At 42.1% G+C, this 23,601-nt stretch overlaps 1 protein-coding gene across 5 annotated transcripts in view; it reads left to right on the forward strand.

Moving 5' to 3' along the window:
• Nucleotides 1-23,601, forward strand: part of PACRG (parkin coregulated) — a 486,879-nt gene that overhangs the window by 292,722 nt on the left and 170,556 nt on the right. For all 5 annotated transcript variants that reach the window (XM_075924584.1, XM_075924585.1, XM_075924582.1 and 2 more), the window contains one exon: nt 15,887-16,058. In XM_075924584.1, coding sequence (XP_075780699.1) covers nt 15,887-16,058 — 172 coding nt within the window. The remainder of the gene's footprint in view (nt 1-15,886; nt 16,059-23,601) is intronic.

A 23,601-nucleotide genomic window follows, 5' to 3' on the forward strand; every position in this document is an offset into this window, starting at 1 on the left:
TAAACTGTACCTATTCCCTTATGTAATTTTCTTAGTTCCTTAAATAATGATTAGCCTAATGACAAAATGTTTTCCCTCTACTAATGTGTTTAAAATTGGCAGATTCAAGGCTTTGTGAGTTCAGTTTTTATTTTTAGTCTTGTTTATAATTATAAGTCTAAATTTTTAGACTTGATAATCTAATTCATCAGACTTGAACCAGGTTATTAGATTCAAGTCCTTATTCTGGCTCCTATTCATGGGAGGGAACTTTAGAGGGATAAACCTGTCAGGGTTTCAGATGGGAAAGTGTATGCGAGCCTGGATTTGAGAAGTGCTCATATCAGAAGTCCCATATTCTGGGTATTCATTGTGAGTTTTGGTTAGTGTTCAACTGGCATCCAAACTAAACTCCCAAGCCTACTGAGGTTTGTATTGTACTGAGGTATCATTATTATATTTGTAAATTTTAGACGTCTCCTTGGAAGGTCAGACTCCACCCCCAGCTTTGTGTAAATGGCGTCTTTTCTCCTTTTTCATTTACTAATGATTTATTGGGTCAATATTTCTTAGTGCTGTAAAATTACAATACTATAGTCTTGCCATCTGATTTCTGTCCTCCTTAAATTGTTAATAAAAAATTATCTTGTTATTGTTCTGACACAGAAAGCAGGCACTATAGCTTTGTTTTATTGTATATGTGATAGTGTTACTATATATTTCAACTTAAGAAACAAATGTCTAAATTCAGAGCCTGATGGGAAAAGTATCTATTTAGTCATTTTCACTCAGAGTAATAAAAAAGTAACTACACAGTTTAAACAGAAAAAAAGCTTTGCTTTTGGTCATTGAGCCATGTTTTAGTTTTATTATTTAAGGAAAGTAGTATAGATCAATAAGCCAAGGAAATGTGATAAATTCTGTCACACTTAGACTTGCATTCTACACAGTTTAAAACCTTCTTTAATAAGTAACATCTAAAGCCATAGGCCTGCCATAATCATAAAATTATGTGCATGTCTGAAACATGTAACAAAATATTATAAATGAACAAAATGTTAAATATGCAATACATTGCAAAAGGTATCATAATAAACATTTTGTGCTATATCTTCATTATTCAAACAGGGCAATTCTTTAGATATCTGTTCATAATTTTTCCTTCAGAAATTTCACTTGGTTGCATGCCACTGGTTTCACTTCCTTCTGGATTTTCCCCTCAATGTTAACATTACTTTGTGCACCAACAAAATACAGTTAATTTGTCACACAGCTTTGTCTATATGGCTAGAATAAAAAAAATACAGCTGGTGTCCAAATAAAACTAATTGTTAAGCTGCTGTCTTTGAGAAGGAGTTGATGCACAGGTGCTGGCTCTGAGTTCTCTGGAGCTGAAGCACCACAGAAAATAAAATAGGGAGTGTTTCAGGGACCCAGGCTGGCTGCTGATCAGCTGTTTTGTGGGCCCAGGGTTGGCCAATGAAGCAGTAAGTGACTGGCAGGAGGCACTCGGGGAAGTGAGAACAAATTACAGGTGTGCGGGGAGCACTGGGGGCAGAAAGAAGGGGAGAATGGGAGGCATGTATGGGTGGGGGGGCAGGATGAGGTAGAATGAGGAGTGAGGTTTCAGGGCAAGAGTGGGGGTGGAGCACCCACTGGAGGGGGAAAAAAGCACCTGTGAGTTGATCTTCCTTCTGTTTTAGCATAATAATTTATTCTTGAAAAGTAATTTATAGTTCTGTGCCTCAAGATTGTTTCCCTATTATCTTAACTTGTTTTACCATAATTTTTATCAGACCTCCTACCTTCAATAATCAGTTAAATAACATTTGGAATTATTTTTGGAGTGGGTAAAAACAATGTTTCCTCAGAAAAATGAGTTTTTGGAGTTTTGTTTTATGCTGAATCACCATTGTGTATTTTACAAGGTGGGGCAAATTAATCAACTGCCCTTTTAACAGGGTTTTTAATGGAGTTCCCTATTGTATGGAGCAGAGAATGCATGGGAGGTCTACCTGCCTCAGCAAAGGAAATGGGAGATCAGAGATCTGCAGATGCTTTATCTGCTGTTCTCCCTGCTCTCACTTCTCGGGGGGTGGGGTGAGGAAGAGTATGTGTTATGGTCAGATAAAATGGATGTCTCCTGCCTGCCTGCTACTAGGAGTGTTTTATTCCTCTTTGCTAAACATCTGGGTGGGAGGTGGAGTTCTCGCCCCTGCTCTAGACATCTTTTTTTTCAGAACATTGGGGGTTCCATTCACGCACCTGTCAAAGGCTGGAAACCCTCTCAAGGATCCTCATGATCCACAATGATTGCAAATAAGCTGTCCTAAGATGCAGCCCGAAGAATTTCTCAAATGTCAAACGGAGGGTGGGACTTAATCCTGTTTTATAGCTACGGGTGTCTCAGTGGGCTGTTACACACATCCATACACACGCTCCTCCCACATTAAATGTATGTATATAAATGAGGCTTATATTTGACAACTGCAAATAACTTGGGTACAGGGTTTAGTAAAATAGATGTTAGCAGCAATGCATTTTTTATGTCGTGTGCACTATTATTTATATCCCAGTCTAAAATTTCTCATTTATTGTGTCTGTCGGTTTCTTATGACATAGCATATCTGAAACAAGCACAGAGATGAGTCAACTGGGTGTGTTTAAGTTATCTGGAGGGGTTTTTTTAAGCAGCTAGAAGGATATGAATAGAAAAGCATGCAATCTGAAGTAGAAGAGATGGGTTTTTATCTGGCACTGAGATAAGTGTGTCTCCATTACTCCATTATTTCCTTCAGGGAAACAATTCTTGAGTACATTCCACATTTATCAGAGTTATATTTACAGAACACTCTTCTCAGGGTACATCTGGCTAGCATTACTGCCTTTTATCAATTAATAGTGTGCAAATCCATTAGAGTATGATCCATGATCATTTATTAGAAAATATATTTTACATGCCCTTTGAGGAAAACCATTGACTCAAAAAGTACCAGTAGAGCTGAATTAAATTAATAATTAAATACAACCACTTGGTTTCTTGACTCTTGTATTCTTGGCATCTTACACATCAGGTTGTGTTGGTTACTTTGGTTAGAGAGTTAATGTGAGTGATGCCTGATATCCTATATTGGGACAAGTTAGTAATAATAATAAAATATTGGATCATACTTTCCAGAACTACCTTACTAGCTGGTGGTATAATTTAATTTCTGCCTCTCAGATGAGAGAAAAACCATCATTAATTATCTCACACTTTGAAATATGATTAGCTAACAGAAGCTCAAACAGTGAATAAACTGTGAAGTACATTTGAAAATCAAGGACCAAATTTAACTCTGATATAAGCCAGTGGAAGCTGTAATCTTACACCATGGCTGAATATGTTTTGCCACCTATATTATGTTCAGAAATGTAGGGCAATGTTTTATAGGAATTAACAGCATTGAAATATAATTCCCTTGTGATGCAATGGGAGATACACAATATGCAAAATGCTTTATGCTTTTGATTTTTATAAGTGATTATTGATAAGACTACTATCTTTATTGGAGGGTTTGTTTTTGTTAGCTTTTCAAGAATATGCGGCAATGTATTCCTCTAAGATGTGTGTACACCTAGCACACCAGAGCCAGAGACGTTTGCCTAGCACTATGTGCAGGAGGTGGCACTCGCACCTTGTAGCCATAGTCTCTTTTCGGCTATGTGGGTCAGCCCTCCTAGGTTCAACCCCGCCCTCCTAGGTTCTTCTGACTATCTGTGACTGGTGTTGGCACTCCATATGCTTCTTAACCTCACAAACTTTTCCTCTTTTAGTGACTTACTCTAATTATATATAATTAGTATCCTTAGTATTAGTGTTAACTAAATTTAGTTAAGTATTACCTTGGTGACGACCTCATCAAGGTTCAAATATTATCCATGTTGAGGTGCTTGTTTTGTGCTCTTGAACTGCTGCCTCTCCAAGGAGATGGAGGAGCCTCTCCCATCAAGTGAGCCAAAGAAAAGGTTGTATAAGATCAATCAAGACAATTCTATCTCCCATAAAGAATATTTTGCCTCTTCTAAGAAAAGTATGGACTGGCATAGTATTACTGATGGCAAACAGGATGAAGCAGGTCTTTTCAATAGCTCACCTAGCCTGCCTTAGGGAGGTCAGCTGCCACACTGTTGACTCTAGTTCCAGACTTAGGTAGTCCATTGAGTCTGGTACCAATTGGCATGAGCTGTGCTGGCATGGTGCTGGCATGAACTGTGTCCACACTAGTAGTATATAACATGGTAATGAACTGCCTTTCCATCCCAACATTTTCTTTGGTCCAGAACTAAATCATTACAGTTCAGCTGTCTGTATGAGCTACTGAGGCATTAGGTCCAATGTTTCCCTGCTGCAAACTATAGAAGTGAGGCCAGTGCTGGGCTTGGCACAACAGATCTCTTCAGCATGAGCACACCCCTCAGCACTGCTGCATTTTGTGCCATTAGTGTTACTGTGGTGACACTCCCTGCCCTCCAGTTTAACAGTCAGCTGTTTTGGTGCCACAACTGACTTCTGGATTGCTGCAGAACCAGCTGTACTCAGTGCCAGAGGTGCTATTTCAAGAGACAAAGGAGTTGGGTCTGTTTTTTGCTCTCTCAGGGCTGGTCTCACCTGTATCCTAGGACTCCTCCCTGATGTTGAGTTTGGGTCCTCCGCCTGCTTTCCACTTCTTGTTCCACGTTGTGGATATTCATTGAGTATCATGGATACTAAGATTGGCATTTGTCTCACAGCCAGGACAAGGGGCCTGGTAGGGTGCCTGCTGGCTACCAGTTTCATACCCTTGAGCCCACAGGTCTCAATGAAATTTGTGGAACATTCCTCAGTTGCAAAAGTCACACTCCTCGTCTCATTCCAAGATCACTGGGCATGTTGATGACTGGAGCCATTGACCCATTGCAAATTCAGGTAGCAGCGAGCCTTCCCTTTACAGAGTCTCCAAGTTGTCCTTTTCAGGTCTGCCATTTTTGGACTGGGATCTGGCCTGGCACAATTAATGGCTTCCTCTTTCCCCCAGTTAATTTAGCAGAGCCTGGTTTTTCATTTCCTTCTGTGCTTGAGGAATTCAGGGCCTACCAGGACCTTTTGCCTTGTGTGGTTGCTTCTCTGGGCATTCAGGGAGAGCTTCTGCAGGAGATATCTTTAAGTATTAGTCATCCTGCATCTGCCCCTCAAAAGTTCTTTCGAGTTTGACAGCTTTGGTGCTGCCTACTACAAATTGATTGAAAAAATGCTACTTTGTACCAATTCTGAGATTTGAGGGATTTTTCTCTCACCTCAGCCCTGTTTCCCGGGTTGTAACCATGGTGAATGATAGAGGGCAGGGCAGATTTCAAGTCTGCTTTGAAGGACAAAGACTAAAAGAGGATGGATTCAATGGGAAGAAATCTATATCTCCTCTGCCCTGCAAATGGAGGTTGTGAACCAGCAAGCATTGCTGTCCACATATAACTGTGACAGCTATATCTCAATTTACACACCAGCTGCTTGAAGCCTCCAGGGAGGAATTTCAGTCATACATCACCTAGGTCTTCTTGATAGCCAAGACATTATTGAATGATTTGCAGGTCTGTCTCTTAGAATGCTTCTTTTTCATGTGGTGATTTTACTAAGTTGCAGAAAATTCTTCTGGTTTGCAATAACTAATCACCATTTTCAATACACAGAGCTACCTTGTGGCTTCTGTCTTCTTCCCACCATGTTTTTACCAGATGTAAAATTGTGGTGATGGCATACCTCCAGAAACAACGGAATCCGTATCTTCATGTATCTGGATGAGTGGCAACTAAAGGACAGGACCAGAGAAGATCTTTCTCATGTACACATTACACTGCACTTATACTCAGTTGTCACAATTTCATCCTCAACACCAGGAAATCAACATTTGTTCCCACTCTACGTTTATTCATGCCCTGGAATCCTTTACAAGTTTTAAGTGTGTTTTTGCTGATTGACCACTTTCAGACAATTCACCAACTCTTTTCTCTTTTTGCAGGTTCAATCTTCCAAGAGAGTTTGGACATGCCTGAGAATGTAGGACTATATGTCCACTTTCATGCAAGTGATCCAGTTTGTGAGATTGTGTCTTCACCCTTTTGTGGTGCAGGACAGTTTACCATCCAACTTGTCACCCTTTGGACATATTGGTCCATGTCCCTCTGCTGGTCAGGGCATTCCATTTGTCCAAACCTTGCTAACCAAGGCCATTGTTAGTGATGCCTCCCTGGTAGGCTGGAGGATCACTGAAAGTTCAGTGTCTGTGGCCAAAGTAGGAAAGATTTTTGGACCACATCAACATCTTAGGGTATGTCTGTGCTATAGAGGTTTTTTTTGGAAAAACAGCTGTTTTTCTGAAAAAACTTCAATTACATACACATTGCAATGAAAGAAAATCAAAAGAACAGAGGGGGTTTTCTGGCATAGGTAATCCTCTTTCTATGAGGAAGAAGCCTTTTTCTGAAACAGCACTTTCAGAAAAAGGTATGTGTGAGTGTGGAAGAGGGTTTTCTTTTTAAAGAAGAGGCCTCCAGGAAATAACACAGGTGCCCTGGTGGACACTCCATCCAAAGTAATCACAACTCTATAGTTCCTGTCTCTTGGGCCCTCTAAAGCTGCAGGCACCCTGGACAAACCTTATGACAGGAAGCCAGCCTGAGAGCAGCATCCTGACCGCGAGGCTCTCCCTGCCACAGGTATTGCCACCTAAGGCCCAGCCTCAAGCCCCCTGAGACCTTCCTGGCCCTCACAGGGAGAAGCCACAGGGGTCCCAGGACCCACCCAAGGGGAACAAGAGGTGGACACCCTCCTGGTTCAGAGCAGAGATCTTGTCCCTCCTCGAGCTGTGGGGCGAGGAGGAGACATTGCAAGATCCCTGCTCCAAGTGGTGTAATACTGATCTCTTTGAGTGCATGGCTGAGTCCCTGGAGGAGTGTGGACACCCACCCTGGACCTTGGAACTCTGCCAGGGATACGTGAGGGCCAGAGAGTGCAAATCGCACTCTGGGGCAGGACTCCACACCTGCTTCTGTTACTAGGAGCTGCACCAACTCCTGGGAGGTGGGGAAGCCGTTTCCTCACCTATTGTCATTGACTCCAGCCTCGACATGCCTGTCATCACCTAGCTGGAGGTCATGATGGAGGAGGAGGATGAGGAGGAGGAGGAGGAGGAACAGGGACAGCAGCAGGAGGAGGAAGAGGAGGCTGACGATGTGGCCATCATCACATTCTCGTTAGAGCCGGATCCTGTGAGTGTGGATGTCTCCCAGGCCTCCTCTGATGCCAGGAAGGGATCTTCAGGTGAGTGCTCTCAGTTTGTCACTCATACAGGGTGGAGGAGGTGGGCGCAGAGGGAGAGAGGTGCGAGCGTCGCTCAGCTTGCTTGAGCTGGACATCGTACTGCTGTCCATGCACGTGGAATCATGTGCAGCGTTAGTGTGTGCCATGCAGACTCAGCAGGCAGCCCCTGAGCACAGGTGGGATCCTGCTCCCAGGCCCAGGAGAGTCCACACATGTCAGGCCCCAAGGAAGGTGAGGGGGTGGGATGGCTAGCTACAAGGGTGCAGGCATGACCCTAGACACCTAGAGGAGTGCTGCACACTGCACACGGGCATGCCTGCATGTGCTAGGCAGCATCTGCTCCCACGGGCAGCACTGCCAGGTGCAGCTGTAAGTGCGGGCCCCAGGGAGGTTCAGGCTGCTCTTGGTTCCTCTGCTGCCCATGGGGGGATCCCACTGTGGCCAGACACTTCCCTTGCCTGCTTGCCAATGGGCCAGGGTGGGGGGCAGAAGCGGGGGGCAGCATGGTCCCCTGGGTACCTCGAGGCCACACATGGCCTTGCTCCCAGGACATCCCTCTCCTCTGGCCCGAGGATTGTTGGTTGCTGCTCACAGTGGAAGGCATTGTCTCAGGGAAAGTGTCTGCATGCGTGACTGACTGCCTCTCCCTCTTTGTTCTCCACAGCCACACCACCTGAGCCACCTGCCAGAGCCTGGGGGACCCGAAAGTGTGCCAGGGTCCAGAGATACCTCATGTGGCAGCATGTCAGCATCCTGCGCAACATGCAACGGAACCTGGCGCAGAAGATCCGTGAGGATGCAGAGTGGCAGAACCATGCCTGGGGCTAGCTCATGCAGCAGTGTGATAGCATGTGTGCTATCATGTGTGACATGATGGCACACTGGCTGCTATTGCTGCTCCTGCCTACCACCCTTGTGCCCCCCTTGCTATGCCCATTCCCCCTCCCTCTGCCCCTGAAGCAATGCCGCTGCTCTTTCCCAAAGCAATGCCCATGCCCCCTCCCCGAGTGATGCCTATGCCTTCTCCTCCTACCCCTCCGCCATCCCTGACACCACTCCAGCCCCCCCTCCTGCCTATCTCCCTATGGTCCCAGGACCCATCCAACCCCAAGTCCAACAAGGTCCCTGAACCCAAGGTGGAACATCCAGCTAGCCCCAATGCCACTCCAAGCCCCCTTCCCCCACCTTTTTTTATAAGACAAATAGAAAGTTTGTTTTGTTTAAAACCAAAGAGGTATCTTTATTGAGAGGTGAGGGAAGGGGCAAAGGAAGGGGTTGTGGTGAGGAAGGGATAGGGCAGCAATCCATAGGCCCCTGTTGGGGAGGCCCTGGGGAGAGTTACTGGGGTACTTGAGAGAAACTCTCCCCCAGGGCCTCTCAGATGCGCAGCTGGGGATGGCAGCTGTCCACAGCTGCGTGAAGGGTCTCCCCTCGTGGCCGGCATCTTCTCCCCATCCCAGGAGAAAGGCTTCCCCCTTCCTCTCCATAATGTTATGGAGGACACATTCCAATACCACCGCGGAGATGTTTTGCTCGCCAACATCCAGGTGGGTTAGGAGGCACCTGAACCACGCCTTGAGGTGGCCAAAGGCTAACTCCACCTGGATCCTGGCCCAGTTCAAGTGGGCATTAAATTGGTCCTTCCTGGGGTCCAGGTGGCTGGTATATTGCTTGATTAGCCACAGCATCAGGGGGTAGGCCATGTCCCCCATGATGCACAATGGCATCTGCATGTCCCCAACCACAAAGTCATGGCGGGGGACAAATGTGCCTGCCTCCAGCTTTCTGTAGAGGCTTAAATTGCAAAAAATCTGGGCATCATGTGACCTGCCTGACCACCCGACAAAAATGTCCGTGAACTGTTCCTGGTGGTTGACCAGGGCCTGTAGCACCATAGAAAAGTAGCCCTTGCAAAGGGCTGCTCTATGTTGAGGAGTGCAGATCGGGATGTGGGTCCCATCAATGGCTCCCCCGTAGTGTGGGAACTCCAGGGCAACAAATCCAGCCACAATCAGGTCCAGGTCTCCCAGACGGATGACCCTCTGCAGCAGGATGGAATTGATGGCCCTCACAACCTGCAGAAGGAAACAAATAAACACACAAAACAGAGAATGAGAAGGGGAGTGCCTGAGTCCTTCGGAGGTGTTTTTCCCCCTCCCATTCCTTTCCCCCCAAATATCCCCTGTGCAGGGACTGCATCCCGAGAGTGCCTTACCTCCATGAGGAGGGCCCCGATGGTGGACTTACCTATGCTGAACTGGTTGCCCACTGACCGGTAGCTGTCTGGGGTGGTAAGCTTTCAAACGGCGATGGTGACCCACTTCTCTAGGGGGATGGTGGGCTGCAGGTGGGTGTCGCATCGTCAGAGGGCAGGAGTGAGCCAGGCACATAGCTCCAAAAAAGTGGCCTTCCGCATGCGGAAGTTTTGGAGTCACTGCTGGTCATCCCACCACTCCATGACCAGCCAGTCCCACCAGTCGGAACTGGTGTCCAACCTCCAGACACACCTCTCTGTGGTGGGTTGCAGTTGCAAGGGTGTTACTCCCACACCCAGGGAGAGGGTTCCCAGAATGAGCTTGGGGTCCAGATCGTGCAGGACCAGGAAGGAAGCCGGCACAAAGTGCTGCAGAAACTATAGCATGGCCATGTGGGGCCATCGCATGCCCAGGGGAAGCTCTGTCTCCATGTCACAAAGGAAAAAGCTGTGTAACCACAGCATGCACTGTGAGAACTTTGCTTTCCCTCGAAGATGTAGGGAAGCATGCAGCAGAAGCAGAGAAACGGCTTTTCAGGAGGGTCCCTTTAAGCTTGTGTCTCTGCTAGGCTCCGGCACCACACAGGGAAGCAACTGGTGACCTAAAGCCCAGCCTGAAGTGATTCCAGATGGGCTTTTATGTGAGATAGCATCCAATCAGTCTGCACGCTATCTTTTGAAAAAGCAGATCACTTTTTTGATCTGCTTAGCCAGGGTGGACGCGCTCTTTCGATAGAAGTTTTTCCAGAAGATCTCTTCCGGAAAAGCTTCCTCCAAAAGAAGCCTGCAGTCTAGACGTAGCCTCAGTGTTTCACATGGTTAATGACAGTATCATTGCAATATATGTGAAAAGGCAATGAGGCACACACACTATGGTGCTCTCTCAAAAGGCAATCCGATTGTGGCGGTTCTGCAGCTGATCATTAGTCCAGAGTTCAGAATCATCTCATGGACTTGCTCAGCAGAAATTTTTCGCTGAGTCATGAGTGGTCCTGAAAACCGGTGAGTCATAATTGCAACTTAGGGCAACTTCATGATTGACCTGTTTTGCTACAGGAAACCACAGGAAGTGCCCTTTCTGTCAGGAAAAGCTATCTGAATAGATCAGATTAGATCATTCAGCTCTCACATTATTTATTTTTCATGTAACCCTATACTTATAAATTAGATTAAAAATGATGGCCTTAGCCATTTTAATGTTATATTTTTGATTGATTAATTAATAGAGCTCCTTCTTCCAAGACAGTAATACATGATGAACATAGTTATGTTGCTTCATTTTATTTATTTATGAAAGGGAGCTATTTGCTTTTATTACATTTTACAGAACATGAATGCCTCTGAAGAGTATTGAAAAGATTCTAAATTCATCTTGGTTTCTGTTGTAAGAATTGCTGTTGGGCATTCCCAAATAATTTCTCCTCCTTTTCCTTGTTATGTTTTCTTTAGTACCCAAAGCTTTTTGTCTTCTATTGTGTTTTACAGTAAATATTTTATTCGGAGATATAAGCTATAGGAGTTTCCACTTCCTTTTCTGACTATACATTAAATCGGATACTAGAGATAATTCAGAACAAAACTGAGTAGTGAGTGGATTTATGCACTGAGCCTATATATGATGTGTTAAAAAGTAGGTGCAGACTGAAATGTAGGAGAATATTTCTGGAGAGGACTAAAGCTACTGAAGCAGAGTAGAGATGTAAAGAGTAAAAAAGACATGCAAACCTACTACAGTAAACTTCCGATAATCCGGCACCTTTAGGACCCAGGGGGTGCTGGATTATCAGATATGCTGGACTATCAGAAGAGGGGGCTATGAGAGGTCTGGAGTGGGGTGGGAGGGGATGCCACCCCAGGCCCCTCATAGCCCCCCCTTACGATAATCCGGCTCTGCCCCAGGTGTCCCTGATTCAGCTGCTGCTGGTCAGTTTCATCAGCAGCTGAATCGGGGATGCCTGCAATAGAGCAGCTGGGGTGCTGCCGGGTTGGTCCCGCAGCGCTGAGGGGCGGCGCTACGGCACCAACCCAGCAGCACTCCAGCTGCTCTTGGGGACGCCTGGGACAGAGCAGCTGGGGTACTGCCCGGTTGGTCCTGTAGCGCTGCCCCTCGGAGCTGCGGGACCAACCCGGGAGCACCTCAGCTGCTCTGCCCCAGGGGTCCCCAAGTCAGCCGCTGCTGAAACAGATCAGCGGCTGATTCCAGGAAGCCTGGGGCAGAGCAGCTCTGCCCCGGGCTTCCTGGAATCATCCACTGTTCTGTTTCAACAGTGGCTGAATCGGGGACCGCTGGGGTACAGCAGCTGGGGTCCTGCTGGGTTGGTCCCGCAGCGCCGTCCTTTGGCGCTGCAGGACCAACCCGGCAGCACTCCAGCTGCTCTGCCCCAGGCGTCCCCAAGAGCAGCTGGGGTGCTGCCGGGTTGGTCCCGCAGCCCCAAGGGGCAGCGCTACGAGACCAACCCGGCAGCACCCCAGCTGCTCTGCTCCCGGCTTCCCCGATTCAGCTTCTGGTCAGTTTCAGCAGCAGCTGAATGGGGGAAGCCGGTCCATCAGAAGTCCCAGAGCATTGGATGCCGGACTAATGGAGTTTTACTGTATATCTGAAATTGCATTTGCCCTCTAGTAGAAAGATAGTGAGGGTCAGCAATAGCCATTCCATGGATGAGGATAATGCTGGCATCCCATTATAAGTCCAAACCTACTCCCATTAAGAAATTAAAGCCCTTGAAAAGTCACATGCTCTGTCTTTTTCACAGTCAGAATTTTTCTGGGAGCTTGGAAAAAATCAGAAAAGGAGCATGAAAATTATAGTGTTTCCATGTGTCCTCTTCTTTGACTTTTGGAAAAGTCCAAACTTCATTCACAAGCACCACAATTCTCATTTCAGTTAAAACAAACATCAGCAAACAAATACTATAATTGAAAAGGAGTGAGATTTAATCCTGTGGAAAGGGGAAATATTTGCCACTTTAATGTAATATAAGGAAGAGAGGGTTGTGATCAGGGACAGGGATTAGTGTACAAGGTCCAGGAAGGCATATGGGTGCAGGAGAGGATTCTGAGCTGGGGGACAGGTTTAGCAGGGCGTGCAGAGTCTGGGAGAGAGTTTTGACATGAGGTAAAGGTTCAGGAAGGGGTTCAGTGGGTTTAGGTAGTGACCTGAGGCAGGGAGTTGGGGGATGGGAGTTGGAGAGGTACCAGGTACAGGCTCTGGACGAGAGGTGCTTATCCTAGATGGCTTCTATCCAGCACCCCAGTGGGACCCTCAAGCAGGCTCCTTGCCTATGTGGCCCCATGTGTTGCTCACAGCAGCCGCCTGCTGGGCCCATGTGCCAGTTTCTGGCCAGTGGGTGCTGCCAAGATTGTGCATTTGGATCTCAGGACATATTTTGCCTGCCCCCTGGTTTAGGGGAATCCTTGGAGAGCTGGAGGGGAAAGTACTGTAAAACAGAGGGGAAATAGAAGAAAAGAGTCCTCATATAAAGAAAACTAATGTAAAGAAAAAAAGTCAAAGTGATAACTATGGTGTAAATAATAAAACAGGATGTACAATATAGTTGTCACCTGCATAATGGTACAATGTACAATTTCACAGATTTGCACTCTAGCATCCTTAACAGACCCCTTTCAGAGTACTTAACTATTAATTGTGCAGACACATATCCATCTGATCAACTGACCTAGAAACAGGGGCATAATAAACTCATCCTCCCTCATCTCTGTTTTTGGCCAACATTTACAGTTGCAATGTGCATGCATCTCCCTTAGTCTCCCAGGTTGTTTAAGGAGTTTTAGATATCTCTGCTGAAACTCATTCATTTTTATCATGCATTACATAGTCTGGTTGTTAAGTTTTTTTTTAGTTTAGAACTTTGTCTACCCTGGCAGTTGATAAATAAAAAATAGAGCTTAAAAGCTGTTATTTTCTCCCTTAGAAAAATGTCAATTTCAGACCAACATCTCCAGTGTTTGGATGAAGACATTCATTGAAGAACACATAAAATATAGCTCATTCACTTGCAACTAAAATTACTATGCTATTTAGTGTGATGTTTCCAGGAAATTAGATTCAACTTATGGACAATTGTTATCCAAAAAGATATTACATTAAGTAATCAATTGAGATTGATTTTATTAAACTATATGAGAATGTAAGCCCTACCTCTTTGTATATCTGGAAGAGTAGTTTCTAAATGCCAGAGTTGCTTTATAGTGTATAAAAATTAAGTATGATAAATTGAAAAAGTTCTATGATTTATATATCAATTCAGGTGTTCATTACCAAACTTCTGTCCCTTGAGTTCTGTCCAATTGCCTTGCTTTCCTCATTTAAAGGCTTGAAGAGCTAACAAACTGCTTTTTAACTAGTTATGTTGTTTTCTTCTCATTTGGAATTTTCCCCTTAAAGCTTACATTTGTAAAATAGTCCAAGCATCATCTCTATTCCATGATGTAGCAAGTTTTTACTGCAGATGTTTCTAAACTGTGGTCACTTTTTATTGGAATATATTAAAATACTATTAAAAGCCTGACCCAAAGTTAGAATGTGCAGAGGTAAGGCTGCCACTGGAATCTATTTCTATCTGGCCCTTACAATTTATACATAGTCACCAGTATATACGTTTATAATAGCTATTGTAAGACTCTTCATGAAACCCAAAATTGCAACAGTTTCCTGGCAGTTTTTGAGCATGTTCAGCCAAGAATCTCAGCTTTAATTCAGAATATTTTTGTGGGTGGAAGTATAAAGAAAAAGGAATTTGTGAGCATAAACAAAAAAAATTGCATTTTTCTCAGAACATATGTATAATAGCCACTTTTCAAACCTAAATAATAAACACAAAAGCAAAAGGTTTCTCACCACGGAATTTAATGCAAAAACATTTCTGGCTTCCATACTGTGGGAGGCCATCAGTCAGAAAACAGAATTATTTTAAAGTTGTGCTAACCTTAGCCACTGAGGAGTTTAGAGCCAAATGGGAGTGAAGATCTCAATCAAATAATCTTGGATAGATAGATCAACGTCTTATTTCTTAATAAAAACAATGAGGAGTCTTGTGACATCTTAAGAACTAAGGGTATGTCTACATTACAGAGAAGATCGAAGATGTTGCTGTTGATCGTTCAGAGTTCAAATTAGTGGGTCTAATGAAGACATGCTAATTAGTACTGAGAGGAGCACTCTGGTCTATGCTGGTAGTCCTGTTTCCACAGGGAGTAAGGGAAGTAGAAGTGAGAGTGTTCTCCCTTCGACTTCCTGCAGCGTGGGCAACACCAAAAGTTGAGTTAAGCTACTTCAACTTCAGCTACCCAATTAATGTAGCTGAAGTTGCATATCTTAATTCTACCTTGTCCCGTAGTGTAGCCATGCCCTATTTATTTGGGCATAAGCTTTGGTGAGCAAAGACCCACTTTGTCAGATGCATTGGAGTGGAAATGTTATGTAATTTCTGTTCTTCAGGTTTGGGAAGGAAATAAATGTCTCTGAGCTCTGTGTAATTCAAATTCATACCTTACATCAACCTTGTCTCCCCCGCATACAGGGACCAACATGGCTACATCAGCACTGTAAACAACTGTAGATAAATATCCTGTTTAAAAACTCTGTCAAAATAGAAATTCCATTTCCAATATTAGTTTTGGAAGCTGTTAGCAAAGAAATAGCAATCATTTAATGTGTAAAAATATCACATAGCCCCAAGCTCGGTCTATTGTTTCATGAGCCAGTAGGATCTAGGAGCACTTTGAAGGCAAGTCGCTCAGTCTCTGGGGAGAGCAAGTGCATCACTGATGAAGTGGCTCTTATCTATCTTATCTCAGCTCAGAATGACATTAACAGACTTGAGGCAGTAGTCTTTGGTCCCCTTTGGCTAGGGAAAGTCTGCAAAATCAGGCCTCTTAGTGGTGAAAGAAATGAAAGGCAGAAAAATCTCATTATTTTAGAGGACACTGTCTCCCTCCAAATAATACCCCACATGGTAAGGTTATTGCTCCATCAAGTTACTTTCAAACTTTGGATGTATTCAAAGGACAACAGAAATGTGTAGAGTTTCAGAATCATGCCAAACACCAAAGTTGAGAGACAGCGATATTCTCCTGTGACACACTGACTTTGTAGTTGCTTATTAAAACCCTTTGTGAATGTGGCATGAAGTTAGGGTGACCAGCTAGCAAGTGTGAAAAACCAAGATGGGATATGGAGTAATAGGTGCCAATAAGATAAAACCCAGAATATCAGGACATCTGGTCATTCTGCGTAAATATATCAGTCACCCTCATGCGGTTGTTTTTTTGTTTGTTTTTTCTGTGTGCATTCTCAGGTGGAGATCGAGAAACTGGACTATCATCACTATCTGCCTCTATTTTTTGATGGGCTTTGTGAAATGACATTTCCCTATGAGTTTTTTGCTCGGCAAGGAATCCATGACATGCTGGAACATGGGGGAAACAAGATTCTTCCTGTCATTCCTCAGCTCATTATCCCAATAAAAAGTAAGTGAGCATGTGGGGGGAAAAAACCCAGCAGTGAATGTATATAGTGTCACTTTTTGACAAGTAGCTAATTAAGCAATAAAACATGACAGGTTGTGCATTTCAAGGAGATTATTGGAAACTTGAGTAAATGGTGAGGGTATGGGGCCAGAAATCCTGTGCCTTCAATCCCCTAATATATGTAGCTATCCCAGAAAATATGCTGTCTAGCATGTATTTTTCTTATTACATTGTGGGTCTTCCCTTTAGAAAATTGAAATGAAGTATTTGCATGATTTTGGTATACTTATTAAATATATCCATCCATTATTTAAAGCAGCTCCTCTCAAAAGACATGAGAAAATAGCAGGAAAAGGTTGAGAAGTTTTTTATTCTACAGTTGTCTTAACTAGACTTCTTCTTCTACTTATACACACAATTCTTCCTTGTTCCCTCTGTTTTCATTGCATTTCTTGTCAACATACCTACATTTGGGCAACTGCTTAACTCAAGATGCTTCATTTTAAATGTTTTGTTTTACAAAACATTCCTTTTGGAAGTATTTACAACTTTAAAACCAGTTCTTTATTGAAATGCAGTATGAAAGTTAGAAAGCAATATAGCTTCAGTAAGAATGCACTATAGGAATTAAGTGCAAGGTGGTTTAGGCTCTTGAAGGAATTATGAAAACTTTCCAATCATCTTTTAGTTTCTCTATTTGAGGAGACAGCCTATTAAGTGAGGTATTCTGTCATTTTTTTCATTTTTATTGTAAAGTATTAAAAATAATATTTTGAATATTTGAATATAGGCAGCATTCAAGTATGTTGTTAGTTATAAAATGTGAAGGTTCTTGAAGCTGTGAAAGTATCTGCAGGAAGGATTTTTAACATGATGGCTGCAACAGAGCTCTGTGGAGACTGGACCCACTGTACTTTTAAAGTAGCTTCACAGTAGCTTAATCTACTACACAACTTTTAGAAAGAGATATCAGCATATAAATATATACGTGGGTCTGACGGAGAGCCTTTTAAATAATGTAATAATTTTGGCAAGTAGAAAATGTTCAAGTACTCACTAGTTTATTTGTTTTCAATATTATTTCAGTGTACAGTCATTACTTTTCATTTTTATTTCTTTTTCAGTTAAATTTTTGGAGTCTATTTTTTTTTACTAAGAAGAGCTTTCTAAAAGACATTTAAATGTAACATAGCGATATTGTATCATATTTATAATTATTATAAAGAGTAATATATTCTCTGCCTGCTCTACATGTTCTTCCTTAATACAGTTCACAATTTGTGACCAGTGCAAACCCAAACTAAAAAATGACATTATTTAATCAACATATGAAAATCACTTTTCTCATAATTTATTTCCAATAGTATAGCTAGGCAATGGCTGAAGATAAGCAAGATAGTGATAGCAAAAAAAACCCCAATTCATTAGTCTAATACATGACACAGAATTAAAATAATGCATGTTAGGTCCAAATATAATTGCCATTCATCATTTCATATTCTGAAAGAATATTTAAAAGTGTCTATGATATGGTTGGGGACATCCCCACCCAGTGCAGAGTGAGTGTGCTTATCTCTCTTCTGGCGCTCCTGTGTAATTGTGAGCTTTTTCTCCCCAATCCATGCCTATAGCTTTGCCCACCATTCTACGAGTGAGTGGCCTATCCACCAAAGTCATTAAACCCACCTTGATCCATGGGGCACGGTTGGCCCAATAGCTGGAGTCAGTAAATTTGTCCCGATTACTAGGGGATGGGGGACACAATAGCGAGAGCCAATGACACACTCCTATTCATGGTGTAGTGCAATCCAATAGCAAGAGTCAGTAATTCTCCCTTATTCATATGGTAGTGCAGCCCAATAGCTATATTCAATAACATGCCCCTACTCATAAGGCAGCACAGCTCAATAACAATAGTCAGTAACTCACCCCTATCTGCAGGGCAGAGCAGCTCAGTAGCAAGAGTCAGTAATGTGGCCCAATGGCTAAAATCCATAACTCGTCCCTATTCACAGGGCAGTGCAGTTCAATGTAAGAGTCAGTAACTCACCCCTATTCATGGGGTAGTGTGGCCCAAAGGCCAAAGTTGATAAGTTCTATCCAACTCACAGGATTGCATAGTCCCTTCTCAAGGGACAGGAGATAGGGGAGGCAGTTATATCCCTTGGCAGGGGGGTCCAGGCCCTCCCATTCCACTGGACCCCAGCCCAAGGCCTTGTTAGTGGCTATAGTTCTAGACACTGAGTCAGTGGGGAAAATCTGTGCCCAAAGCATACTCTCCCCTCCATTGGCTCACTTAACAGATAGCTGTTGCTTTCCCCTGGGCTGCTTCCTGCTGCAGTCACTTCAGCTCCAGCGCAGATCTCTGTCTCTCACTCCCTTGTTGGGGATTTGTTTGCTCCTGTTTGCCTCTGGATCCTGGGAATGTGTGGCCTTCAGCCTGTGTTGTAGTGCCTTAGCATTTGGACAGTCACTATGGTTTGCCTGGAGTAGGCACTGTAGGTCCTCTCCCTCCAGCCACCAGTTCCTTCTGAGCTGAGCTGCTCCCTTTTATATCTGGGCTCAAGCATGCCCAGTAAATCTAAGGGAGTATGGCTTTCTCCGCCTTCAGAGCTGAGTTAATTCCTTCCTTTCCAGTGGCTGGTGAGTGCACCCCATCATACTGTCCAACAAAGCTACTCCTACAAGTGATACTATTCAATTAAAAATAGAAAATTTAGGAAGAAGACGAGGAAAAATTTCCTAAGAGCAAAAGCTGTGACAACCCTTTGTTGTCTTTCAAGGGAAGTAAAGAAAGCCCCATTGCATTGATCATATAGACTGGGAATGGATCAAACATTTGAGAATATGCTGCAGGGAGTTTTCCTGAGCTGGCAACAAGATCATAGAATCATAGAAGATTAGGATTGGAAGAAATGGATGATGTGACCAAATGAGCAGTGGATGAGTGCTTCACTCTAGAAATGCTGTATCACATGCTATAGTGCGCCATTCCCTCTTCCTAGAAAAGTGCTAGAACAGTACCCCAGAGCATTCCAGCAAGACTCAACCACTGTACATGAGACTTTGCTATCTCTAAATTCATGATAAAGTATATATTGACAAAATCACACTGGAATAATTCTCCCTTCATTGGATAGAAAAACTCAATTTCTTGATACCAAAATCTAGTCTACTGAATCTCTTGAATAATTTCACACCAAAAAAAAAAGTAACTAGCAGAAGTACAAATTCTGATGCATAACTCAGAGTAGAATGTCTTCACACTTGTGAGGCAGGATAATGTTGTTATCCTCATATTACAGAAAGTGAAAAAGAGTTAGAAAAAGATTAATCTTGCCCCAGGTTACAATGTGTGGCAAAGATAGAAGGAGAATCCAGACCATCATACCAAAACAAAAATTTAACATGAAAGTATTGATTCCAACCTGAATTCCCAGTTTGTATCAATTCTTTATAAAGTACTGTATATAGAATCATAGCGTACTAGAACTGGAAGGGACCTTGAGAGGTCATCAAGTCTAGTCCCTGCCCTCACGGCAGGACCAAGCACCATCTAGATCATCTCTGTTAGATGTCTAGCTAACCCACTCTTAAATATCTCCAATGATGGAGATTCCTCAACCTCCCTGGGCAATTTATTACAGGGTTTAATCACCCTGACAGTTAGGAAATTTTTCCTAATGTCCAACCTAAACTTCTCTTGCTGCAATTTAAGCCCATTGCTTCTTGTCCTATCATCAGAGATTAGGGAGAACAATTTTTCTCCCTCCTCCTTATAATACCCTTTTAGGCACTTCAACTTAGAATTAAAATAGTTCTTCAAGACCCTGCTACTCAATTGCTTTGTTGCACAGACTAGGTGCGGGACAAAGTCCTCTTTAAGGAATATTTGCTTTTCCTTATTTTCAGTTACAGTAGCCCTGAGTTACAGTAGCACTTAATTTACAATCCAATGGATCATGGCCCTTAGTAGTCATGGTCAGCCAAGGCTAGAACAAAAAGATGATTATTGAAGTATTTACTTGGCTAAGAAAAACTACAGTTTTACATTCCTAAAGGATTACATTTATAGGTATTCTGTTTCAGAATTATTGCTTTAAATTTTAAATTTGCCAGAATAAAGTATAAATAACATTTGAAAGCTAATGTACAAAAATGTAATGCCTGTGGACTACTACTTTAAGGAGCAGTAACTGGAACTGTGTATAGTCCACTTTAGATGTTCCATAGGCACCCAAATATGTTTTTATATTACAGTACAAGAGAATTCATATTGCTATTTAAAAATATATCTTAGATGGAAATACTGCTTCTACACAATTTCAGTTAGAGTAACATTGTTGATTGAGTCAGAAGTGAACTCAAACAGTTCCATCTCAAACAGCAATGGAATTTTAGTTTGCGAGACTATGTTACTATACTTAAACATTTCTGCTGTGACAGACTAGATCAAGGATATCTAAAGCTTTGTTGAAACTCAATTTCACTAAGAAAAAATACCTTTTTATAGGCTTTAGATATAGAGAAATATGCGAGAAAAGAGGACAGAACATTAGACTGACCTACAGAGTCCTTTCTAATGTCCTCATAGATCTCTGAATTAATGTGATTGTTTCCTCTGACTCCCCACTGTATTGATTTGTAAAATGTTAGTTCCTTTCATGGGCATTAATATAGTTATTTAAAACTTGCTATTAAATCAGGGTCACTGTTGCATAAAGCATGGGAGGCTGTAGGTTATTACTTTTAACCACTATTAAAAATTGATTTGCATTGTAATACTATTTTCCTTGGATATCTTCGTGTTATTGAGTAGCTTGGTAATATTGTGCACTTCCCCTTTTACAGAAAGCTTAAACCATATTTATCCAATGTGCTCACAGATTACCTTCCTTGACTGGATATTTTTACCTTCCAATAAAGCATATCTTTAATAAATTGATGACTTTCTGTTTATTAACTATAATCTCAAAGAAAAAAATCCTGACACTATTAAAATCAGATTGAAAACTAATTCTCAACAAACTACCTCTTTTTGGAAGACATGGTTTGCATTCAAAGAAAGCAAATGTCTTTGATTTTTTTGTTTATTATTTTTCCTGATTCTGAAGTATTGAAGCATTTACATCAAATAGCTGAAAAAAGTGTGTTGGCAATTACCAGACTTAGATTGGATTCTGAAGCTCAGAAAATGTTACTTCAGCATTTCCAGATATTGTAGGGGATTTTTTCTTATTACCTTCTATCTTAAATTTAATGCCATCCTCTAACCACTACAAAATTACCTGACCTGTTCTATAAGAAAAGCTTTATTCCAAACTGACTGTAATCTCACCCACATTTGGAGGGTGAAATCTGAAAATTAACTGTATCATTCAATCAACTTTTAATACTTATGGGGGCTGAAGTTAGAAATAGAGCGGAAAAGGGAATAGAAATAGAAGGGGGGGTAAATGTGTAATAGAAATAGAAGGGGGGTAATTGCAGGAAAATAGGGACAAAAATGGGAGAGAAGGAGAAAAGGCATAAAAACATATGAATGGAGAAAGCAGAAGGAGGCCAAATCAGGAAAAAGACAATGTGAAGAAAAACTAGTTTCGGAGAAAATATGGTAAATGAAAAACACTGGAAAATTTTCACCAAGATACTGAGGAGATAGTTAGGATTGCCAAATGTCTGGTTTTGAACTGGACAGATCAGTATTTGAGCTTTCTGTTCAGGAAACAAAATGAGAAAATATAAATGTCTGGTATTTTCTAAATAAGATGTAATGTAGATTGTGATGTAATGTCAAGTGTGCCCTGTATTTTTGTTGAAACCATCTGTCAACCCTAGAGAAAGTAAGAAATAAGTGAAAATGGAAGGAGAACATAGGGTTAATCATTTTAAATGTACAGAAAGTTGGCTTTGTACAGTATTTTCCTATCTGTATTAAAGTATTTGCATACATGAACATTTTCCCAGCTTTCGAAGTGGAGGGGTTGATACCCTTTCCCACATGTGGCCCTCTTTGGATGCTATAAAGCACAATAATTTTCTTTTTGAAAAGTTAACAGAAATGCTATTGAAAGGATTATCCAAGTAATAAATAGAGATAATTAACTGCTTTATTAAAATAATTCAGGACATCGCTATTGGGGAGTGAAAACTGTCTTCGCGGTAGAGACTGAGGATATTTCTATATTGCAACTAAAAACCCATGACTGGCCCAGGGCTTGGGGCTGCAGGCTGTTTAATTATAATGTAGACACTGAGGATCTGTTTGGAGAGTCCTGCACAAAGTGGGAGAATAAGAGCATGTTATTTTGAAATTTGGTGCTGTGAAGACAGTACAAATTTTGAAATAAGTTATTTCAAAATACACTGGAAATAAGCTACGCAATTTGCATAGTGCAAATTGCGTAGCTTATTTCAAGATGAGGATGCTGTCTAGATGCACCCTGAGAGTCAGAACTGTTAGGCCTTGGTCCATCAATGCAATTAGATATATATGCAACTGAGGGGACTATTAATATGTTTAAATGTTTTGCTGGATCAGGAATCTAAATTCTGTTTGCACCTTGGCTAATGATTCACTATGTGACCTTAGCTTTTCTGTGCCTCAGTTTACTCACATGTAAAATTGACATACTTCCTTAATGTGAGTGTTTTGTGCTGAAAGATAATATGAGCAGGGTAGGAGCTGCAAGCCTTAGCAAACATATTTTTCTGAGGCTACATATCATTTTTGAGGAATACAAAACAAGAGAACTGTTGTATTAATTTAGATGGAATATATAGGCCAAAAGAGACAAAACAAAAGGTGTTAACATGACCCAGTCCGCTGTCCAACATTAAACAGTTTTAAACAAGGTTCGGTGTTTGGCATACAAAGACTTTAGCCTGCTTAATATGACCGCAAAAACACCATTATACATCTTTTTATCTTTTAACTAAAGATACAGAAAAGAAGGTGCAGCAATTAAAACATTTGAAATATAAAGTACTAAATAAGGCTTTTATTTTAACTATTCCCCTTTTCCTTTAGCTGGAGATAGCTTTTTGATGGAGTGACCTCCTTGTTTTTTAAAGATGGTAGTAACTGTCCTGTTGGGGGGAAAGAAGGGAAGTTATTTGATATGAGCTGGAGCTGTCATTGTTGCTGTTAAAATCTAATCCAATTTCTTAAGAGAGAGAGCAAAACAAACACACAAAAGGGAAAGAAAAACCCCCAGAAAAGGTAGAAAAAGTAGTTTGTGTTTTTGTGTAGACTTTCACTTGCAACATCACTGCTGGAAAAACACAGGCCCAGCAGAGAGAGAGATTTTGTTTTGTTTGTTAACTCACAGTGTGGCTAGATAAAAGCAATGCAATTTGTTCATTCTCTGCTAGAAATTGTTTTCCATTGTTCAACTCTTTTCTTTTTTCCTGAATAATAGTTCTAACCTCTGGGCGATAAATACCGGTGAGCCATTTATGTTGATGTTTTGATTGTCTAACAGTTTGGAGGCCCCTGTATCTCGTGTGTCAGATGTCAGATACTGTAAAATTCATAGTATCA

This window comes from Pelodiscus sinensis, chromosome 3 (assembly GCF_049634645.1).
Source record: "Pelodiscus sinensis isolate JC-2024 chromosome 3, ASM4963464v1, whole genome shotgun sequence".
NCBI classification, from domain to species: Eukaryota; Metazoa; Chordata; order Testudines; family Trionychidae; genus Pelodiscus; species Pelodiscus sinensis.